The sequence below is a fragment of the Myxocyprinus asiaticus genome, chromosome 49 (assembly GCF_019703515.2).
Source record: "Myxocyprinus asiaticus isolate MX2 ecotype Aquarium Trade chromosome 49, UBuf_Myxa_2, whole genome shotgun sequence".
In the NCBI taxonomy this organism is placed as follows: Eukaryota; Metazoa; Chordata; class Actinopteri; order Cypriniformes; family Catostomidae; genus Myxocyprinus; species Myxocyprinus asiaticus.
The window spans coordinates 7153367-7171070 of record NC_059392.1 but is presented as its reverse complement, the minus strand read 5'-3'; the positions used below and the strand labels follow the sequence as shown (position 1 = coordinate 7171070).

At 37.7% G+C, this 17704-nt stretch overlaps 1 protein-coding gene across 1 annotated transcript in view; it reads left to right on the top strand.

The window, feature by feature from the left end:
* The window catches only part of LOC127438065 (low-density lipoprotein receptor-related protein 1B-like), a 308837-nt gene that overhangs the window by 99387 nt on the left and 191746 nt on the right, over nucleotides 1–17704 (top strand). The window contains exons 19-21 of the mRNA XM_051693349.1: nucleotides 1455–1619; nucleotides 2198–2380; nucleotides 6742–6942. Of these exons, the coding sequence (XP_051549309.1) occupies nucleotides 1455–1619; nucleotides 2198–2380; nucleotides 6742–6942 (549 nt within the window). The remainder of the gene's footprint in view (nucleotides 1–1454; nucleotides 1620–2197; nucleotides 2381–6741; nucleotides 6943–17704) is intronic.

Genomic DNA, 17704 nt, shown 5'->3' with positions numbered 1-17704 from the left:
GAAACTTGTTCATGCATTCATCACCAGTAGGGTAGAGCACTGCAATGGACTCCTAACCAGCGTTCCCAAAAAGACCATTAGACACATGCAGCTCATTCAGAATGTTGCTGCCAGGGTTCTCATCTGAACCAAAAAATCTGAGCATATTACTCCAGTCCTCAGGTCTTTACACTGGTTTCCAGTTACATTTAGAATTGATTTTAAAGTACTATTACTCTTTATAAATCGCTCAATAGCCTAGGACCCAAATACATTTCGGATATGCTTGTTGAATATAAACCTAACAGACCTCTCAGATCATTAGGATCAAGTCAGTTAGACATACATTTAGCTATAATGCCACCCTGAGCTGGAACCAGCTTCCAGAAGAGGTAAGATGTGCCCCAACAGTAGCCACATTTAAATTCAGACTGAAAACACATCTGTTTAGCTGTGCATTTTCTGAGTGAGCATTGTGCTGCACTGATTGATTTCACACTGAATAATTTCGCTTTTGTCTTTCTTTCATTTTAATTATTCTATTTTATTCTTTTTATTTTATTTTTATATAACTTTTTCTCAATTTGTGTGTGAACAATTTTTGGTTATCCTCTGTTTGATCAGGGAAGGTTAACAACCTTTGAAGTGTGTGTTAACAATTTTTGGTTATCCTCTGTTTAATCAGGTAAGGTTAACAACATTTACGGATGGTGTTAACAACTTAGTTATCCTCTGTTTAATCAGGGAAGGTTAACAACAGTTATGGATGGTGTTAACAATTGAATATTCTTTTTCTTCATATTAATTTTCATCATTATAATTTTTTCACATTTATTTTATTACTTTTTATTCTTATTTCATGTTCTTTTTTCTTTTCTTTTTTTTTCTCCCCTTTTCTCCCCAATTTGGAATGCCCAATTCCCAATGCGCTCTAAGTCCTCGTGGTGGCGCAGTGAATCTCAGTTGCCTCCGTGTCTGAGACCGTCAATCCAGGCATCTTATCACGTGGCTTGTTGAGCACGTTACCACGGAGACAGCGCGTGTGGAGGCTTCACGCTGTTCTTCGTGGCATCCAAGCACAACTCACCACGCGCCCCACCGAGAGCGAGAACCACATTATAGCGACCACGAGTAGGTTAACCCAATGTGACTCTACCCACCCTAGCAACTGGGCCAATTTGGTTGCTTAGGAGATCTGGCTGGAGTCACTCAGCACGCCCTGGATTTGAACTCACGACTCCAGGGGTGGTAGCTTATTTCATGTTCTTAATTGTTTTTTTTAATTTTTTTATGTATCTTGTATTTTCTTTAAAATGTATATGTAAAGCACTTTGAATTGCCATTTTGTATGAAATGTGCTATATAAATAAACTTGCCTTGCCTTGCCTTTCTTTCTTTCTTTGTCCCACCTGACTGTTTTCTCCTTTTCTTCCTTTCTTCTTTTTTTCTATATCTCCCTTTCTCTGCCTCCCTAGAGGATGACTGTGGGGATGGCAGTGATGAGGTGGGGTGCATTCATGCCTGTTCGGTGGCTCAGTTTCAGTGCTCCAGCGGGAAGTGTATTCCTGAGCACTGGATGTGTGACGGAGACAATGACTGTGGTGACCTCAGCGATGAGAATGCCACCTGCTCGAGAACAGGTGTGTGAGACACACAAAAAACAAACACAATGACAAGAAAGGTCAACAGCCACACAACCAGGTGTCTTCCCCCTTCAAAATGTAAAAGTTTACACTCAAAACAAGTTTTGTTATCGGGTTTTTGTCAAGTATGGGCACTTTTTGGAAATAAAACTTATTTAAATATGTCTTCTAAAATGTCAGGTGTATGTTGGCACTATGTTAGATGTACAGTAATGAGCACATAGACTATTAGCAGCATAATGGTGGAAAAGACGTCATAGTTGTGTGTGTCATCATTTTCACAGAATACACATTTAAATAAATGTAAATTAATGTTTACAAATGTAATATTATTTACATATTATTTATATACAATAATATTTTTACAGAAAAAAGGCATTTGAAAGATATCAAAAATAAAAGATAAAGGCCTGATAAAAAATTTCTTTGACTCTGATGTTTACTGTAACCTTCATATTACAAAAAGAAAAAACATTGAAATATGTTAGGTTTAATAGAAATCAAGAAATGAAGGTGCCCGTAGTTGAAGAAACATACACAAAAACTTTTGTAAACAAGCTCTTTTCCTTCATCAGCGCTCTCCGCTGTTAACGACTGCAGCGAGAAAGAATTCCATTGCCATGGTGACGGCACCTGCGTCCCTGAGCTCTGGCGCTGCGATGGCGATAAAGACTGTGAGGATGGCAGTGACGAATTTCACTGTGAGGGGGCCAAGAGAATGTGTGACCCCAAAGCGAAGTTCACCTGCAAGGTCTCAGGTAGATGGCAATATCCATTCCATAATCACTTCATCACATTATATTATCAGGTTTCCCACTAATATTCCTCTGGAAAATTCTCTAAGAGTCTGATGACCCATAAGTATCATTAATCGATTGATTTTAGCCTGGGGTGACATGATGAGTCAGCGCAAATTCAAATTAAATTGCATTATTGTTATTCCGATGAAAATGAGACTGTGATGCGGAAAGTTGGTTCCAAAATGCCAGTGATTATGGCTTTGCTTTACTCTAAATTGAATTGATAATGCTTAAAATGGATCATATTGAGAGATTTGAGACCTCTTGAATACGTTCCACATGGTGTGTTCTGATTGAGGCAGAAAGTGAATGGTTTATTACCCTGGTGAAATGGGTTGAGGTAGACCAGAGTGTATTTTGTGTGTGTTTGTGGCTAAATGCATGTGTGTGTGTGGAATCAATTCGTGAAGCAAAGCAGTGAGATCTTGAAAGTAAAGTGGAACATTTGAACTAAAAAAGAGCTAAAGAGCTAAAGACTGGTTTATATCCTAGGTAAGGAAGATATTGTTTTACTGTTAAATAAAGACTTATTTGACCTAAATATGTATATGTACAGTAGAAATCAACCAAGATTAGTAAATGCTGCAAAATTGTTGTTCATTGTGTAAACTAACATATATAACCTTATTAAAAAGTGTAACTGATCTTTATTTATTTATTTATTTTTATTCTTTATATATATATATATATATATATATATCATATATATATATATATATATATATATATATATATATATATATATATATATAATTAAAATGCTCAGCTTTCCAAGCATTTGTTCTACAAAACTATCTGCTTTCTGCAGAGGTTCTGGACTAAAATAATCTTTATCCAAACATGGATAGTTTGCAAGACGGCATATCACAGCATATCGTTTACACATGGTTTCTTAGTGCTTTTTTGGACCTTGGTGTTTGACATATCATTAGCGGTAATGAGGTACATACACTGATGAGCCAAACAGTATGACCACCTGCCTAATATTCTGTTGGTCCTCTGCGTGCCGCCAAAACAGCACAGACGCACCAAAGCATGGGCTCTGCAAGACCCCTGAAGTTGTCCTGTTGTATCTGGCACCAAGACATTAGCAGCAGATCCTTCAAGTCCTGTAAGTTGCGAGATGGAGCCACCGTGGATTGGACTTTTCCTCCAGCACATCCCACAGATGCTCAATCGGATTGAGATCTGGGGAATTTGGAGGCCAAGGCAACACCTTGAATTCTTCATCATGTTCTTCAAACCATTCTCAAACAATGTGTGCAGTGTGGCAGGGTGCATTATCCTGCTGAAAGAGGCCACTGCCATCAGGGAATACTGTTGCCATGAAGGGGTGTACCTGGGCTGAAACAATGTTTAGGTAGGTGGCATGTGTCAAATTGAGGTACACGTGAATGGCCGGACCCGGGGTTTTCCAGCAGAATATTGCCCTCCAACGGCTTGTCGTCTTCCCACAGTGTGTCGTGGTCCCATCACTTCCCCAGGTAAACAGCGCACATGTCCACGTGGTGTAATAGAAGACGGGACTCATCACGCCAGACGACCTTCTTCCACAGCTCCAAGGTCCAGTTCCGACGCTCATGTGCCCATTGTAGATGCTTTCGATGGTGGACAGGGGTCATCATGGGCACTCTGACCGGTCTGCGGCTATGCAGCACCATACACAGCAGGGTGCGATGCACTGTTGTGACACATTCCTCCTGTTACCATCATTCAAATTTTCTGTGACTTGTGCCACAGCAGACATTCTGCTGGTTCAGGCCAGTCGTGATAGCCTTCGTTACCCTCATGCATCGATGAGTCTTGGGCACCCAACACCCTGTTGCCGGTTTGTGGTTTGTCCCTCCTCAGACCACTGTTGTTAGGTACTCACCACTGCTGACTGGGAACACCCCACAAGCCTTGTAATTTCAGAGATGCTCTGACCCAGTCGTCTGGCCATATCAATTTGGCCCTTGTCAAAGTCGCTCAGGCCTTTACTCCTGCCTATTTCTTCTGCATATTACATGTTGACTACGAAAACTGATTGTTCGCTTACTATCTAATCTACCCAGACCTTGACATGTGGCCTTGTTAGGAGATGATCAATGTTATTCGATTCACCTGTGAGTGGTCGTAATGTTTTGGCTCATCAGTGTATTCTTGTTCTCTTCTTACGTATGTCGTCTTTTATTTTGTTAAAATAAAATAAAAAATCATTATTCCTCACACATATTGAGATCAAGAGAAATATGTCAAAGAAACACGTTTAACAATAGTGTGTGGGAAACTGACATATGTTAAATTTAAGATGTACATTTTATATTGAATGCTACTTAACATGCTACTACATCGCTCACACTAGAATGACAGTTTGGTAAACACGTTTCATTTTTATTTTTTATTTGCTAATCCCATCTCTCATTTGATCTCAGTATACCTGATGTTTTCCAAAATGCTTTCTTTTTCAAATTAAATATGAAATATGAATTTCTTCTTAATAGCATACTCTGTAACCTAAGGTGTTTTGGCTTATTTTTTTTGAGTCTGTAAGACAAGTCATTAGCGATTCCCTCATTAGCTTTCCAGACAAGTTCTTTAAGAAGGTGAAACAGGGCACTGAGTACATAAATTACTTTTTTGAATCCTCCTAAGACCAAATAGTGTGTTCATGATCATTAAACCTGTACAAAGACTTTGCTTCACTGAGACGTTTTTAATTCAGATTTTAATTCACTTTCATTCTGATTTTGGTTTGTTGAGTCTCTGCTCTGCTTTACTCAGTTTTTACATGTACTCCATGTTCTAAACAGGCATGATGAAATAAGGAAACTAATAATAAAATGTCTACCATGTTAAAGGGATAGTTCACCCAAAATATGCATATAATATTACCTTTTAAAGGGGTCATGTCATGAGGAATAAAATTTTCCTTGATATTTCATTCTACTATAAAATTTCAGAACTCAAAATGTAATCCCCAATGCAATAAAAGCATTTATTGAAACCAAGCTGCAAAAACGTGACTACCCAATGTCACTAGGGGTACATTATTATTTTATGACCTTCTCTACAGCGAAAAAACATAAACACCTACTTAAAATCATTGCACCCTTGGCTCTGTCCACTGGTGCTCAGTTCGTACTCAGAGAGAGAAGGACAAACAAGGCCTGTTGTGGCCTTACTATTCCTGAACACCAAAGGGGACCCATTTGGACTATTTTGGATTATTTTTGCATATACTCATGCACTAGACAGACATCTTTGACTGCTTTTAAAAGATGCGATGTCAAGTTACAAGAGAAGACTCCATTCGGTTTCATTTGGCTGCTGCCTCTAGTTGTTTTGAGCACAAACATGTCATAGATGCGTTCTTTCACCATCTGTGCTATTTTTAATTGTTGGTGTATGAAAACGTGCTAGATGGACGTCTTTGACCATTTTGATATGTTACCGGCGATGTGATGCTGTGTTTATGTGTGTCGTGCTTTGGACTATGTGTGTGCATCATATGGATGTGTCTTCATCGCATTTCAATGTGGATATCATGTTTTTTCGGCTCATCAGTTGGATTGCTTGTGAACCAGTCATAATACGATTCAACCGTTGCAAAGCAACTATTATTGAAGGATGGGGCAGTTAAAAACACTTCGACCCAATTCAGAACTCTAAGTAAACCATTTCCTTCATGAATATTTCAAATGTCATTACTGTTTGATAGTTTATGGTGCTGAGTATTAACAGTTTTGCTTGAGATGAGCAGTTTAATATATTCAGATACAATGTGTTGAAAGTGTGTTATGTGTAAACCCTGAAATGTAGTTTTATAATATTGTGGGGTGTTCATTCTCTCCTGATTGAGTTTCAAATATGGCTGATTTTGAGGGGCTGCATGCTGTTAGCCAATCAAAACAGTGGGCATTTACATTGAAGTTTTAAGGAGGTACTTAAGCCAAAACCAAGCATTTTAGACAGAGGGCCAGAGACAGGGTGGAAAATTATTATATATTACTAAATTATGACTGTTTTGGTGCATTAAAACCTTAATTATCAGTGGACCTCAGGGAAGATAATAAAACTTTTAAAAAGGAGCATTTCATGACCCCTTTAAAATAAAACATTGTTTACTTTAACATTAGTTGTAAGTAGTGGTAATGTATTATAAGCCAACAATGAACAATATAAATGAACCTTTATCAAGATAAAAAAAAAAAAAAAAAAAAACAGCAGATTAAAAGAACCTTTTTATTAAGTGCTACCGGTATATTACCATAATTTCCTTTTACCATTGTTACATTGAAAATAACGTTTCTATTTCCATGCAATTGTCTGCAATAAAGGTAAATGCATCAGTAAAGACTGGGTGTGCGATGGGGACATTGACTGCAAGGACCAGTCAGACGAGGAGGGTTGTGAGGTGTCTGTCTGTAAACCTCCAAAGTTTCCCTGCGCCAATGAAACATCCATCTGCCTCCCTCCAGAACGAATCTGTAATGGTTGGAGAGACTGTGCAGACCACTCTGATGAGGGACCCTACTGTGGTGAGTATTCAATCTTAAAATGAATTTTCATGAGCTTTGAAAGAGAACCCCTTGAGCAATAAAATGTTCCTCTAGGTTCCTACAATATCAACTAAATAGGATTAGACTTAGGGCTGGGTTTATTCATGAAGAACATTCTTATTAACCAATCATTGTTCTCTGATTTTAGGATTAGGCAAGGGATAGGGATTGGGGTTGGCTTTAGGTTGTTGATAGAAAGGTTGTTCCAAGACCAAAAAAGCATATTGGTTTAGGAGCACGTCCTACTAACTTATCCAAAGTTGGTGGATTTGGATTTACATACAGTTGAAGTCAGAAGTTTACATACACCTTAGCCAAATACAATTAAACTCAATTCCTGACATTTAATCGTAGAAAACATTCCCTGTCTTAGGTCATTTAGTTTAAAAATTTGAAATGTCAGAATAATAGTAGAGAATGATTTATTTCAGCTTTTATTTCTTTCATCACATTACCAGTGGGACAGAAGTTTACATACACTTTGTTAGTATTTGGTAGCATTGCCTTTAAATTGTTTAACTTGGGTCAAATGTTTTGGGTAACCTTCCACAAGCTTCTCACAATAAGTTGCTGGAATTTTTGCCCATTCCTCCAGATAGAACTGGTGTAACGGAGTCAGGTTTTTAGGCCTCCATGCTTGCACACGCTTTTTCAGTTCTGCCCACACATTTTCTATCGGATTGAGGTCAGGGCTTTGTGATGGCCACTCCAATACCTTGACTTTGTTGTTCTTAAGCCATTTTGCCACAACTTTGGAGGTATGCTTTGGGTAATTGTCCATTTGGAAGACCCATTTGCGACCATGCTTTAACTTCCTGGCTTATGTCTTGATGTTGCTTTAATGTAGCCACATAATTTTCCTTCCTAATGATGCCATCTATTTTGTGAAGTGCACCAGTCCCTCCTGCAGCAAAGCACCCCCACAACTGCCACCCATATGCTTCACAGTTGGGATGGTGTTCTTCTGCTTTCAAGCCTCACCCTTTTTCCTCAAAACATAACGATGGTCATTATGGCCAAATAGTTACATTTTTGTTTCGTCAGACCAGAGCACATTTCTCCAAAAAGTAAGATCTTTGTCCGCATGTGCAATTTCAAACTGTAGTCTGGCTTTTTATGGTGGTGTTGGAGCAGTGGCTTCTTCCTTGCTGAGCAGCCTTTCAGGTTATGTCGATATAGGACTTGTTTTACTGTGGATATAGATACTTGTCTACATGTTTCCTCCAGCATCTTCACAAGGTCTTTTGCTGTTGTTCTGGGATTGATTTGCACTTTTCTCACCAAACTATGTTCATCTCTAGGAGACAAAATGCATATCATGGTGTTCCCATGGTGTTTATATTTGCATACTATTGTTTGTACAGATGAATGTGGTACCTTCAGGTGTTTGGAAATTGCTCCCAAGGATGAACCAGACTTGTGGAGGTCCACAATTTTTTTTCTGATTTCTTTTGATTTTCTCATGATGTCAAGCAAAGAGGCACTGAGTTTGAAGGTAGGTCTTAAAATACATCCACAGGTACACCTCCAATTGACTCCAATTAGCCTATCAGTATCTAATTGCCTAAAGGCTTGACATCATTTTCTGGAATTTTCCAAGCTGCTTAACCCTTTAAAGCCTGAGCCCAAAATTCAGAAAATTCCATTCCGTGTCAGAATATGATATACATATCCAAATTCATATTATATTCAAGTTCATATAACATCACACACCTGAACTGTATATACCATATTGAAGAGAAGAACTAGGGCTTCAAATGATATAAATATATGTATGATTATTTAAGGCTAATCGTCCTTTATCAATAAGATTTCACACAGCAATTTTTTTTCAAAAATCTTCTCCGGCCACCATACTTCATCAGACAACTGCATTTTCAACCATTTTAATTACAAGCTAGAGGGAAACTTAGAGTGTATGAAATATACATAATGTTTGGGCAATGTAGAATAGCAGACAGATTAGAAATATAATCTATTGTTTAAAAGTTATGACTATTCTAGTGATTAGTGGGAAAACTGAATAAAACTAACATTTAGAATGTTAAGATACATTTCATATGACCACTCCTCAAATACTCCTTTTGAGCACCTGCAATAATAAATTGAGATTGAATCTGAAATTGAAGGACACAAACACTGAAATAAACATTTTATGTGTTCAATAAAACACACACTTTATTTAATTTGAACATTAGAATTACACACGCATTGCACAGCAAAACATACAAAATCAAACTTTCGAACTATCTACAGTAAATACATTTTTAATAAAGAGTTCAGGAACAGAATATATATAAATTAATAAATACTCAACAACTGCAAATACATGTGGAGAGAAGAGAGGGAGAAAAGAGGGGAGGGGGAGGATGACAACACCAGTAAACACAGCCCAACCTAGATCTCTTCACGAAACTGGTCACACTCAGCTGAGTGCCAAGACTGAAAACAGTTCCTATCACGAACCAAGCAAAGTCTTTTGCCATTACGTTGCGGCACGCAACAAGGTACTTTAGTTTTATTTTCAGTCTTACTTTTCTGATAGCATAGCCAACATCTTTTAGAGGACTCTTCAAATCTAGGGACATGGGCTGTGTGGAGTGATGACAAAGGAGCTACTATGGGCTTTAGTGTATGCAAAGGGAAACTTGCGTGAATATCGATACCTCCCAGCTGACGAGCCAGGTTTTCTCTGAAATCTATCTGGGTTCACCGGTCTATGCTCATCCCCTGGTGATGCATGAATGTGTTGCCATTCCTTAAACAATATGAAACTATTGATGACGGCAATGTCTATGAAGTGGGAAAAAAAACTCTTCCACCGCTTCTGAGTTTTTTGTAGGACATCATAAGATTTTATCATTTGGTCTGACCTATCAACACCGCCTGTGTTTTTGTTATAATCGCTGATGACAGTGGGCTGGAGGGCTACTTCTTTTGTCCAGTTGCCATCATTTTTTGTGGAAATTGGAGAGGCATGTAACTGCACGCGTGTCCTTCCACTGAATTACAAATATATTCCCCTCAATCCTACACCACCTCATATCCCCATGAGCTGTCTTGCGTTCCCATCTTTTGATGTCTTTAAATTCTGCAGGAAACAGTTTACGATTTACCCTGCATGTCCCACAGACATTAGTTCCCATTTCTAACAACTTAACCATAAGAGCTGGGGATGTGTAAAAGTTGTCAAACCAAACATTGTGTCCCTGGTCTTTGAATGGCTGCAGTAACAATTCAACAACTTTTTGGCCAAATCAGTGACATGCCCTTCATGACTACCTGTGTAAACATTAAAGTCGAGAGTATACCCCGAATCTGATGTTGCAATTACGCATAATTTAAAACCCCACCGAGTATGCTTGCCCTTCATGTATTGTTTAAATCCTGACCAAGCTTTAGACTTGACCATACGTTCATCTGTTGTGAGATTTTGGTTAGGCTGAAAGAGCTGCTGGCATTTTTGTTTGAGGTGGTCAATAAGATAATGCAACTTCCTAAGGCGATCCTGATTATCCTCTGTGGTAGGGTCTACAACATGTAGAACTGCTAAAAGAGCCTTGTAGCGGTCACGCGACATAAATCCCCTCACCCACGATCCCTGAAGTGACTTGGTTCCCCAATGACGATGGGAATCAGGGAGAATTGAATACCCCATGTAAATAAGCAACCCAAGAAATTTGTAAAATTCATCGGGGGTCACCTCCATCCAAGATCCTTGGTAGCTGGAATATGATGGACAGTTTAAGACAAGCTCCCACCCCTGACAGTTTGTAAAGCTGCATATCTCAGCAACTACAGCCTGAGTAAAAAACAGCATGAAAAAGTAAATTTCTCGCAACATCACATCAGAAGTTGACCGCACAGCCTGATGCACGCCAACTAAGTCAATACCGAATGGACGGCTAGGCTTAAATGGGAGAGGTTTTGGTGCCTGTGAATCGATGTCAGAGTACGAGGGATAAGAAACAGAGTCAGGAAAGCATTTACGCTTTCTAGCTGACTTGGGACCTGTGCGAGAATGGCTAGCCATACCCAAAATAATAAGAGTAACAGTGTTAGTGTTACTGTGAGTATCAGTCATATGAGAAATAGAAACAAACAATACATACACATTCATATATACCCATATACCCATTCTTGGCTTGGGATCAGGTTCCATCTCATCCTCCATCTCCTCATGGTCCGGGTCTTCATGCAGTAGTTCCTGGTCCAGCAGATCTTCCTCCTGTGTGCTCATGCCCTCATAAGCCATGTCCTCTTCTGCTATGAACCTAAGCTCATCAGCAGTCAGCTGCCTCCTCCTCTTGAGGGTGCTGAGCAGGGAGCCATAGTCTCTATCCATCTCTACAACAGAAAAAAAAGTACACAATTGGTAGCCAGCAGTGTGTTCTTCACAAACCCGTACACTGAATAGTCACCAAAGGCTTGCAGACTGACCAGAATGTCCAACTGCAGACAGCCTTTTCACACTTTTCTTGTGAACAGGAAGCTACACACAATCTAAAATCATGTCTGTGTGATGGATGGGTAAGGCTATCTGCTAAATTATAGAAAGATACACTCACAGAAATATTTAAGCCTATTTGTAAGATTTATGTAATTTAATTGCATATAAAATTTCAATTAATTTGCATTACATAGTTTTAATATAAACAAACTTTGTTTATATTAAAACTATGTAATGCAAATGAATGGAAATTTTATATGCAATTAAATTACATAAATCTTACAAATAGGCTTAAATATTTCTGTGTATCTACCATTATTTTATTTTATTTTTTTATTACAAGGGAAAATCAACAAGCTAGATAACATATCTAAATAGCAGGCCAGTTTCCAGGCAGGTCTGAACAGCGTAAAAAAACAAAAAAAAGTCTGAACAGCGTCTGCTCTCTGCCTCCCATTACTTCAGGCAGATTTTTCACAAGCGACAAAATTGGGCAAAAAAGTTATTGATATGTAGCTAAAAATTTACATAGTATTGCTAGCTAATGTTTACTTAGCAAGTTTCACAGAAATTTGCTTAAAAATAGAGGCTAGCTGCCTGTCACATGAACGCCGACGTTCATGTCATTGTTTCCAGAAATAACTAGCGTTACTCCTACAAATAAATGCTTCGTAACTAAAAAAATTAGACTTTCAATAGACAGTATTGACAACACCTGTTAAATAACTTGTCTTACCTCAAAAGATCGCCTCAGTTTTGAATTTGAAGCAGTAAGTCCAACACTGGAGGTAATCTCCCGGCGTATCCTCTCTGGCTCTGCTCAGGCAAATGGAGGATGACGCTGATGACGATACATTTATTATTCATGCCCAGTAACCCCTTAACCAATCATATGTGCTTTTAGCTTATATTGTCATGAGTATGTGGCAGTTTTCAGAAATAAAATCGGTGATTGGATGGCGAAGATATTCAGACTAATAATAAGATATAATTATTAGTAAATAAATAATAAGGAGTAATTGTTCCCAAATTTGAACGCTCCGGCTGGAAAGGGTTAAAGGCACAGTTATCTTAGTGTATGTAAACTTCTGACCCACTGGACATGTGATATAGTCAATTAAAAGTGAAACAATCTGTCTGTAAACAATTGTTGGAAAAATGACTCGTGTCATGCACAAAGTAGATGTCCTAAACGACTTGCCAAAACTGTAGTTTGCTAATATGAAATCTGTGAAGTGGTTAAAAAATTAGTTCAATTTACTTCAACCAAAGTGTATGTAAACTTCTGACTTCAACTGTATGTACTCAAATATTAAAAATGTACAGTATAAAGAATGTGATATTCCCGATTGATTAAAAATGTTATGCAGCCCTATCCTGTATTTGTCTGTATTTGATGTGAAGTAAATGGAATTCTTACTTTTTATGAAGTGACAAATTTTGTGTGTGTGAACATGAGCCGGGTTGCTCTGTCTAGGTTTGGGGGATTTTGGCGAGTGTGTTTGGTGTGTGATGTGTGTGAGTGTGTATTAAGGTTCATTTAGGAGAGCCTCAAAGAGACATATCTTCCCTTAGGTGAGATGGGGTAGCACTTGAGTATCAGCTTAGAGCCAAGTATATCTGCCGGGTCCTCCTCATAGACACACACACACACATATCCCCCTCCGGACTGATACATGCTAGGTAATATGCTGAGACAGGGTTGCAAACTAGCCTCTAAAGATCCATGTAAGAGAAGAGAATCATTGTATGACCTCATATTAATATTTCTCCCCCCAAAAATGTAATTCTGTCATAATTTACTCCCGTATTACTCTCTTTTTTATGTAGGACAAAAAAGGTGATGTTTTGATGAAGATAGTCATCTGTCTTTTCAGTACAATAGCAGTGGATATTGCCTTACTTTAAAACTTAAAAAAATACCTAATTGTTCATGCCACTCATATTATGCCACGTATTATATGTTTTTAAATCTAATCAATGCAAGTTCGCTAGTGAAAGCGAGCAATTGTGAACTAGCTCATGTACTCATGAATGCTCAGTGGACGTCAATTTAGCAAATTACAAATTGAATATAAGAATGAAGCTTGTGTGAACAAAATTCAATAAAAACATCCAAAACAGCTCTCCTATACTCCTTTGTCGTTTGACATTTAGCTGAAATATCACCAGATATCAGAGTGGGCTGTCAGAGAGTAGAAAGAGAGTTTGAGTTTTACTGTCTATATATTGACTCTTTCAACCTGACAAAGAAAGAATCAAGAATCAAAGAAACAACTCATTCCAAACCAAACTAAAGAGCTAATTTTAAAAAGCTGTTTTTCTTTAACAAGTTACGTCTATGATGAGTTTTAGAATCTATATATATTTCTGGCCCTCTAATAAAACAATAGTGCAGAAAATTTAAAAGCCTTAAACTGTAGCCCAAATCCTTGCAAGAACAGGTTCAGCAGACCAGAAATGGGTATTTAACGTCACATTCCTGTCTAATGCCCCTATTCAATGTAAAAGGGGCAATCAAACCCCCATTAACGTTAAACACACTTTCAATGTCCTGGTAAATTACAGTATCTTGAACATACCTTGAAAATAATCTTGGGCTGAACCAGAATTCTTGCTAGCCTTTGGCAGGGATAAATGCACTTACCTTGTTCAAACATGAATATAAATGTCAAAAGTATAGAAACATCCAATAATTTCCTGAGATTGGTTAAATATTGTCTATAACAAGCCTGGCCACACATCATAGGTCTATTCTTGATGAATGACCCTCTAAATCACTTTCCCAGATTTGTAGAGAGAATGTTTTACAATCAACAATTAAAAGAGAAATGGGTCATCAATTTATTTCTTTGTTAGTACGCTGAGTAGCGCCCTCCTGCAGCTCAAGAGAACCAGATTGTCACTGAGCTTACCCACCTGGTCCTTCCCTGTTACAGGCAAGAAAGCCTTATAAAACTTTATCGCACTCTGTGCTGTATAAGGCATTAGAGTTCACCTGCCTGCACCAGCTTATCCAGCTCAGCATTAACATTGCTTGAGACTATAGGCAGAACCTCATAAAAGGATTGGCTATTTTTTGTACCTGTCTGTATTCACTTACTTACAGCTCTGAGTAGAACTGAACAGCTCTGTCCTGATCTCCCTGGGCTTTGGAAGTTTGTGCCCTGAGGCTATTTTTCTGTAGGCTAAAGAAGAAGCCTTGCATTTGCCTTGTACTCTGGATGTGTGAATGAACATGTTGCCCTGTGACATGAAGCCCATCAGGCCACCAAGAGCTCTTGGCTTTGGGGAACTAAGAATATCGTCACTGTCTGATGATAAACACGCATCTCCACTTTTATCAATTTCGATTTTTTTTACCATTGATGGAATGGGCCGAATGACCTCTTTCTACTGTTTGAATTTTGCAAAGAAATGACCAGTGAAAAGATGTTTAATCGCTCTGTTTAACAAGAATCGGTGTTGTAGTACTCGAGACCAGACTATTTTAATGGTCTTGGTCTTGTCAAGGACTCGTGAGCAATTTGACTCAGTCTTGACTCGAACTTGAACAAGTGTGGGCTCGGACTCAGTCGAGTCCCTTTTATAAAAATATGCAGTGAAAGCTTTGACTTATTTGACAAACATTTTGACTGACGATGTCAGATATCTTCACGTTTGTCCCTTATTTCAGTCTGCTGTGTAGTGATGCCCAGTTCACAAAATAATAATTCTACTGAGTCTGTTCTTTTCAGTGAAATGGCCAAACAGGTTAGCAAAAAGGTCTGAATCTATTGGCTGTTCAGTCCAATTAGTTCGAACTGCCATCTCACTGAATAATTTGCAGTAGTTTCTTACTCTTAGTTATTTTGTCAAGTTAAAAAGAACATCATCTGTTAAAAACATGACTCAAGACACATGTGTTATACTCTATTCCCTAATAGCACACATACAACATCCAGACATCTATTTGATGTGTGTGTTTACATCTGGAAGACGTCTATTTTATGTTGTTTGCTCATCTGCAATCCGTCTATAAGATGTATGTCAATAATTATGTCTCGGATATCAATAAGACATTCAGCAAATGTCTTTGAGACATTTATAATTAAGAATGATTGTAAATCTGATCTTTTTAAGATGTTTAGTAGGTATTAGATGCTTTCTGGATGAAAAGATCTAAAAAAGACCCCTCAGAAACGTACATGTGCTTTCTGAGTTCATTGCACTGTGTTGGTCTGAACGGCCTCTAGTTTTTTAGAAATTCTTTAGCCATTAGTTACATGAATGCTACACATACTAAAGAAAATGTCAAAATAATTCTCTCAATCTCATCAGAACCGAATGGTTTCTAAAAAAAGTTTTTTGTGCATACCCCAAGATAAAATCTCACAGTCAAAAGTAAGCAGAAATGCTTACTTGACTTACAATGAATGAAATATAGAAGTGTAATTGAGAAAATTGTTAACAAATTTTATGTAAATGTATATATTTACTTTCTGCTAAACATTGTCATATTTAATACATTATTGATTGGATTTCTGGCCCATTTTAGTTATAGTACAGTAATACTGTATTTTGTTAAGCAGAAATGTTTACTTGACTTGAATGAAGTTTATAGTTTGTATTGCCATAATAAGCCACACAGGCACTTTGAACCTTTTATTTTAGTTTTTCACTGACATTTTGTTAACACTGACATGTCGTAATTGAAATACCAGTTTGTTCACTTAACCTACAATGTGTAATTTATTTAATACAATGTTTAATTCTCAACTGGCAATATTGTTTAACCAACGTAAGCTTAAGAAAATAATAAATTAGGTTTATTTGATTTTTGCGCCTAGAGTCAATAGTTCTTTGAACTATACATTTAATAAATAAAAAAAAAATAAAAAAAACTTGTCTTAGACTCAGCCTTTACTGGTTTCGGTATCGACTTGGACTCAGCCCGCTCCGGTCTTGGTCTTGACTCGGACTCGAACCTTTTCTCATCTCGGTCTTGACTCGAACTCAACCTATTCTGGTCTGGGACTGGACTTGGACTCGGATGAGCTGGTCTCGTGTACAACACTAACAAGTATCTCCATTGGCCTTGAGAAGTGTCAATCAAAACTGGGTATGTCCCGTCATTATGTTTTGAAGTGTGTCAACTAATTTACATCAGCTGTCTGGCAGTCACTTGAAGCTGCTCATTAATAATACCACGACCAAGGTAAAGTATCTCCTCTTATTCTTTGAAAACAGTGTTAAAATATGTACAACTATGAAAGGAGTCCAAAAGCATAGATTTGTGTAAATAACACTATTGTTTTTTAGTTTGAAGTGTAGTGAAGAGATTGCATATATCGCGCTGGCTCTGTGATTTCTCTGACAACCAAAGCCATTCATGCACGCACAATGTTAGGTGGCTTTAAAAAGTAGATGATGCAAGCCATATATGGTTGTAAGATTTCCATCTTCGTGAAACCGTGAGTGAAAGCTTATTCTGAAAACGCATCTCGAAACCGAACTGTCCACTCAACAACCAGAGTAGAAACCCTAGTCATAAATCTGATTTCGATCTAAAATAGTAAGTGAAAGCACATATTATCTCCAAAAATAAATTCTCTAGCAATCGATAACCTACCAACTGAGTTCATGGAACTTGAAAAGTTAGACTCGAGTCTGTAACTGAACATACGCCATTGGAACCTATGATAAGAAAACTGTATTTCCAGCGACAATATCTTACATCTACTGTGGACGCTATTATTTGTGAATTAGAATTTGTTCTTAAAGGAATAATTTTCTCAAAATGAAAATGAAAATATAAAATATTATCATGATTTACTCTTAGACCAAGTGATTCAAACAGAATTTCAGAGCTTTTGTTGTCCATACAGTAAAAGTGAATGGTGGATGATTTATACTGCCAAGCTCCTAAAAGGACAAAAATTACATTTGAAGTATCACAAAAATAGTACATACAATAAGCGTGCAATTTACATGTCTTTTGAAGCCAAGAAGCTACGTTTTTTTTCTAAGTCTTATTCGCTAACAAAGCAAACAGAAAGATAATCAAAACAAGCAAGTACTAGCCCCCCCCCCCCATTATTTCTACACCCTTGCCAGGGACATAATAGGGAAATTTATTTTTATTTATTTATTTATTTTTACTAGTTACTTCACTCTTTTGCAGTAAAAGAATGAATCTCACAACTTCTTGTTCAGAATCCTCTATATTACTATTGCCAAATTCTACCTTAGCCTGAAGTTATGCACTTTTATTTGTCATTTCTTTTTTATTATTCTTTTCCATGATCCATT